This window comes from Haemorhous mexicanus, chromosome Z (assembly GCF_027477595.1).
Source record: "Haemorhous mexicanus isolate bHaeMex1 chromosome Z, bHaeMex1.pri, whole genome shotgun sequence".
Lineage (NCBI taxonomy): Eukaryota > Metazoa > Chordata > Aves > Passeriformes > Fringillidae > Haemorhous > Haemorhous mexicanus.
The window spans coordinates 89150854-89157094 of NC_082381.1; the positions used below are offsets into that span (position 1 = coordinate 89150854).

General features: G+C 56.3%; 1 protein-coding gene across 1 annotated transcript in view; it reads left to right on the forward strand.

Annotated features, from left to right (window-relative positions):
- Positions 1-477: 477 nt before the first annotated feature.
- The window catches only part of MAPK4 (mitogen-activated protein kinase 4), a 32521-nt gene continuing 26757 nt past the window's right edge, over positions 478-6241 (forward strand). Inside the window, exon 1 of the mRNA XM_059836562.1 lies at positions 478-1170. Coding sequence (XP_059692545.1) covers positions 625-1170 — 546 coding nt within the window. The 5' untranslated portion in view covers positions 478-624. The remainder of the gene's footprint in view (positions 1171-6241) is intronic.

A 6241-nucleotide genomic window follows, 5' to 3' on the forward strand; every position in this document is an offset into this window, starting at 1 on the left:
AGCCCGTTTAAAACATTTTATTTCTCTGTGTGTGCTCAGGTTTATTTTCACCCTGTGTGGTGCTGAAGCACCAGGCTCAGAGGGACACCCCTTGGAAGGTCCATTGACTTCTCAGCCCAGGCAGAGAGCTCTGGGATCTGGGATCTGGGACTGGGCTCCAGAGCCAAAGGCAGAGAGCTTTTTAAACTCATGTTTAAAACATTTTATTTCTCTGTCTGTGCGTGTGCTCAGGTTTATTTCCGCCCTGTGTGGTGTTGAAGCACCGGGCTCAGCGGGACACCCCTTGGAAGGTCCATTGACTTCTCAGCCCGTTTAAAACATTTTATTTCTCTGTCTGTGTGTGCTCAGGTTTATTTTCGCCCTGTGTCACGTTGAAGAGCCGGGCTCAGAGGGACACCCCTTGGAAGGTCCATTGACTTCTCAGCCCGTTTAAAACATTTTATTTCTCTGTCTGTGCTCAGGTTTATTTCCACCCTGTGTGGTGCTGAAGCGCCGGGCTCAGAGCTCCCCAGTCTCCCGTGGGTAACAATGAGGCGCCCCATCTCCCAAGGCGTTTCCGACCTGGAGGCCCTGCGGCATTCCCGGCTTTCCGAGTGACGGGGGCGGAGGAGCGGGAAGAGCGCGATGGCCGAGAAGTGCGACTGCCTGGCCAGCATGTACGGCTACGACCTGGGCTGCCGCTTCGTCAACTTCCGCCCGCTGGGCTTCGGGGCCAACGGGCTGGTGCTGTCGGCGCTGGACAGCCGCAGCTGCCGCAAGGTGGCCGTCAAAAAGCTGACGCTGGGCGATGCGCGCAGCGTGAAGCACGCCTTCCGTGAGATCAAGATCATCCGCCGCCTCGAGCACGAGAACATCGTCAAGGTCTACGAGGTGCTGGGCCCCAAGGGCGCCCGCCTGCGCGGGGATTTCTTCAAGTTCAACGTGGTGTACATCGTGCAGGAGTACATGGAGACGGACCTGGCGCGGCTGCTGGAGCAGGGCAAGCTGGCCGAGGAGCACGCCAAGCTCTTCATGTACCAGCTGCTGCGCGGGCTCAAGTACATCCACTCGGCCAACGTGCTGCACCGCGACCTCAAGCCGGCCAACATCTTCATCAGCACCGAGGACCTGGTGCTGAAGATCGGCGACTTCGGCCTGGCCAGGATCGTGGATCAGCACTACTCGCACAAGGTGGGCAGCGCTTGGCGGGGGATGCGCTGGGCCGTGGTGGATCCTCCAGGGGAACTGGTCCTGGAGCCTCTTTGGGCAGCTGTGAGCCCTGCCGGGTGGTCACTGCTGGTGGCCGCTCTGCCCCAAGCCATGACACGTGTCCAGGGATTCGAAGTTTGGGTGGGAGGGATGTTTAAAGCTCGTTCGGTCCAACCCCCCTAGCAACGAGCAGGGACACCTTCCACTAGATGGGATTGCTCAGAGCCCTGTCCAGCCTGGCCTTCCGTGTTTTCTGGGCACAGCCCGTGTGCTGAGCTCTGCCTGAGTCCCCAGGGCTCAGCAAAGAGGGCACGGGAAGGGTTTAAGGGCCCTTCAGCTGCCTTGCATTGCTTTACACTGCGTGTATCCAGCACACGCTCAGGCACTTTGCTCTGTCTCAGCAGTGGACTGTGGGGAGGCGTGTGTTTGCTGGCTTTACCCCAATGACTAAGCTCTGTGTTCCTTGCTCTGCTGCTGTTAAAAAGCACAAGCTGCTGGGAGCACATGGAGAGGGGACCTGGCACCTCCACACCCACTCTGCTGGGCTCTGTCCTCGCTTCGGTGCCAACCAGCTTCTTAAAAACCCGATTTCGTTTGATTTACATTCATTTAACGTAGGGAGAGAGGAGTGGACCTTTGAGGCTCAGCCAAGTCCTTTATCTGAGCTCCGGATCCAAATGACACACGAGGTTCTCTGCTGTTTGGCACTCAGGGTATCATGGAGGAGCAGCAACGAGCGCGGCCGGGGCAGCGCTGACGGCGGGCAGGCAGCGTGCGAGGGAGGGATAACGGGTGAGAAGGCTCTGTAACACACAGTCCTGGTGCCAATGGATCCTGAACAGAGCTGCAGATGTGAAGTGCAGCCCAGCCTTCCAGGCTGGAGCTCCTGAGCAGTGCAGGAACGTGGTGGAGGCTCCATCAGCCCGTGGCTCCTCGTGTTCCTGAGAGAACACAAAGCCACGGTGTGGTCTGCAGCTGGCTTCTGGTTGCAGTCAGTGTTTGGTGTGGTGAGATGAGGCAGAATCTGTTTTCTGGATGTGTCTGTGGGCCCCATGGATCTGCTGTTGCCCAGCAGATTTACAGATTTAAATGCACTCTTGCATTTACCAGCGGGCTCCTGCCCGTTGCTCTGGGAAGGGAGGCGTGGAAGGGGAGGCAGCAGAGGATGGCAAAAAGACAGTCTTATGATCCTGAGCTGATTTATTCTGGATATCAGTCTGGGCTGTGGGGAAAAACAGAGCCTGGGGAAAAGGAATGAGGCTGCAGGAAGCAAGCACAGGGTCCCTGTCACTCTGCCTGCCCTTTCTGTGCTCCCTTCCTCACTCATTATTTATGGCCCAGGAAGAGGCTCCCGGCTCTTCAAACATGTGATTTGTTTGTTTAAAGTCAGGTAACTCCCACAGAAAACCCCTGCAAACAAGGCAGGCTACATGAACACAGAAAGTCTCTGATTTAAGGAACATCGTGCTGTCAGGGACTCAGGGATCAGGGTAGGAATCATCTGTTCGTGTCTGCTGCAGAATTATTGTTATTTCTGTGCAATTCCCTGTTGTCTCAATAACAGCCAGTGCAGTGGAAGGAGCTGTCAAGGGCTGCAGCTTCATGCTGGTGTTTAACTCTGCCAGATGCCACTGTAAATCCAGTTCCTCACGGGGTGGGAGGCTGGAGCATCCGTGCAGAGAAGCCCGTCTGAGTGTGCAGGGAAAGCTGGATGCTGCTCGGGAAGCAGCAGGTAATGCCAGCTGCTGGGCATCCCTGGTGGTGGCAGGGCTGGGTTTGCCAGGGCTGGTGCCAGGCCCTGCAGAGGCAGGGCTACAGCAGGATGGGGTGTGGGTCAGCCCTGCCTTTGATGTCCAGCACTTCAGAGATGGCTCAGAGAAATCAATTCCTTTCGCTGCGTCTCTTTCAAGCTCCGCTCTCCCACAAGGCTCCCTCAGACTGATGAGCTCCGTGCTCTGGCAGGAGGCAGCAGCAGGAGGCAGAGCATCCTGAGTCTGAGGCTGCAGAGCCTCCACCCTGGGGACACCCTGATGCCCTAGGATTTTAGCTTTTATATTTTCCAAATCCTGTACTGCTTTAGTGCATTGCTCTAAACTCCATGCAGAGTGTTAGGTGCTGGCTTCACATTTTGGGCAGGCAGAACAATCCCTCTGGCCTGAGATCCAAGGATACCCTACCTCAGTCCCCTGAAAAGTACAAACAAAAGTTTGGGGGGAGCAAACTAGGAGCGTGTGACTTCATTACCTGGAGCTGTATTGGAGGATTAACCTCTGATACATAAACAGACAAAACTTATAATTGTGTGAAAACCTCTTCACCATCATGCACCTTGGGCGAGGCCTCTTTGGCTGCCCCAGGTGTAGCTGTTGAGGACCTTTAATAATCACCCACTTCATTCCCTCAGTCTTGCCCAGCCTCTGTTCCAGGCAGCCACTCCAAGGCATCAGCCTGGGCAGGGCAGGGACCCTCACAGGGACCCTCACAGCCCAGCCCGTGCTCAGCAGAGGTGCCCACGAGCAGGTGGAATCCTCCTGCACCCTTTGGGCAATTAACCAAAGACCCAGCAGATCCAAACTCCTGAAGGCAGCACAGAGCTGCACCTCTGTCCTCACGGTTTCCTGAGAGCTCTTTGTCACCTTGTGGATTTTTTTCCTCTTGGCATGTTTTGTGTCTAGAATGTGCTTACACTGACGGCTGGGCTCTGCTAACAGGAACAATTGCAGGTTGTGGTGTTATTTGTCTCAAAGGTCACACCTCTCCTGACCTGATGTTTCTCAAACCCCAAACCATCCTGCTGAGTGTTAAAATGGCAAATATGAGCCACGCTGGATTGTGAGCAGAATTTTAAACACAGCTTGGAATACACAGACCACCCGCAGAGAGCCCTTGCCTGGCAGGATGTCGTTTATGTGACCTTCCTCAGCCAAAAGTTGAGTTGGGATAACGTGGTGGGAAAGGGAGAGATGCTGAGCTGGGATAACGTGGTGGGAAAGGGGAGAGCTCCCCAGCCCTGGGGGATGCTGAGCTGGGATAACGTGGTGGGAGGGGGAGAGATGCTGAGCTGGGATAACGTGGTGGGAAAGGGGAAAGATGCTGAGCTGGGATAACGTGGTGGGAAGAGGAGAACCCCCCAGCCCTGGGGGATGCTGAGCTGGGATAACGTGGTGGGAAAGGGAGAGCCCCCCAGCCCTGGGGGATGCTGAGCTGGGATAACGTGGTGGGAGGGGGAGAGCCTCCCAGCTCTGGGGAATGCTGAGTTGGGATGATGTGGTGGGAAGGGGAGAGATGCTGAGCTGGGATAACGTGGTGGAAGGGGAGAGATGCTGAGCTGGAATAACGTGGTGGGAAAGGGAGAGCTCCCCAGCCCTGGGGGATGCTGAGCTGGGATAACGTGGTGGGAAAGGGAGAGCTCCCCAGCCCTGGGGAATGCTGAGCTGGGATAAGGTGGTGGGAAAGGGGAGAGATGCTGAGCTGGGATAACGTGGTGGGAAGGGGAGAGCTCCTCAGCCCTGGGGGATGCTGAGTTGGGATAACGTAGTGGGAAAGGGGAGAGATGCTGAGCTGGGATAACGTGGTGGGAAAGGGGAGAGATGCTGAGCTGGGATAACGTGGTGGGAAAGGGGAGAGCTCCCCAGCCCTGGGGAATGCTGAGTTGGGATAATGTGGTGGGAAGGGGAGAGATGCTGAGCTGGGATAACGTGGTGGAAGTGGAGAGATGCTGAGCTGGGATAACGTGGTGGGAAAGGGGAGAGCTCCCCAGCCCTGGGGGATGCTGAGCTGGGATAACGTGGTGGGAAGAGGAGAACCTCCCAGCCCTGGGGGATGCTGAGCTGGGATAACGTGGTGGGAAGGGGAGAGCTCCCCAGCCCTGGGGGATGCTGAGCTGGGATAACGTAGTGGGAAGGGGAGAGATGCTGAGCTGGGATAACGTGGTGGGAAAGGGGAGAGCTCCCCAGCCCTGGTGGATGCTGAGCTGGGATAACGTAGTGGGAAGGGGAGACCTCCCCAGCCCTGGGGGATGTCCTGAGGCACAGTGAGCAGCTGGCCTCCCCAGCAGCGAAGCAGAGCAGCTTTGGCTCAGTCTCTCCCACCACTTGGCTGTTTTTGCTGCTCATACCTTTCTCCATGTGGTAAGAGCAGCATGGGGACATCCCTCTGTCTGAAACTTCTCCAGAGGGAACAAAAGGGATTTCCAGCTGCCAAGGTCGCATCCAGGTCTCGGTCTGCACCTTCCCAGGCTGCTCAGGCCTGACAAGTTTAGCCCTGTCTCAGACAGGTGAGGTTCTAGGCTCAGGTACTTGCAGACATCTCTTTAGGGCACAGAGTAGCAGGTGTAGCAGGAGAGATCCCTCAGGAGCTGCTCCTGCTCATCCATGTCTCTCTCTCATCCTGTCTCTTCCCCAAAGCTCTCGCCGCCCAGCTGTGCAGGCTCCTCACTTTTCCACCATGCTGCTCATTATCCCTGGGAGTTTATCCCTGGAACATTTCCACACTATTGCCTTTTACCTGCAGCTGCTGTTTGTGGTTTGAACACCTTGGTGCCCAAATTGTGAGAGAAGGGGGGTTGGAGGTGAAGGAAGGAGCATTCCCAGCCTCCACGAGGTCCCTGTCTTGTGCAGGACAGGCAAAGCTGAGCATTGCCTGCTCACAACCCTTCATTCCCTTGGGAAATGCATTCATCCCACCTTCCCCACCGGAATCCTCTTTGATGCTCCCTCTGTCTGCAGCTGGGAGGCCCTGCCTGCCCCCACGATGCTGTCCTGTGTGTCTGCAGAGGCTCCTGGGCCGGCTGCCCACCTCCCATCCATCCACCCATCATCCATCCACCCATCCATCCATCCATCCATCCATCCATCATCCATCCATCCATCCATCCGTCATCCATCCATCCCTCCATCCATCCATCCCTCAATCCATCCATCCATCTATCCATCCATCAATCCATCCATCCATCCATCCATCATCCATCCATCATCCATCCATCCCTCCATCCATCCATCATCCATCCATTCCTCCATCCATCCATCCATCCATCCACCCATCATCCATCCAT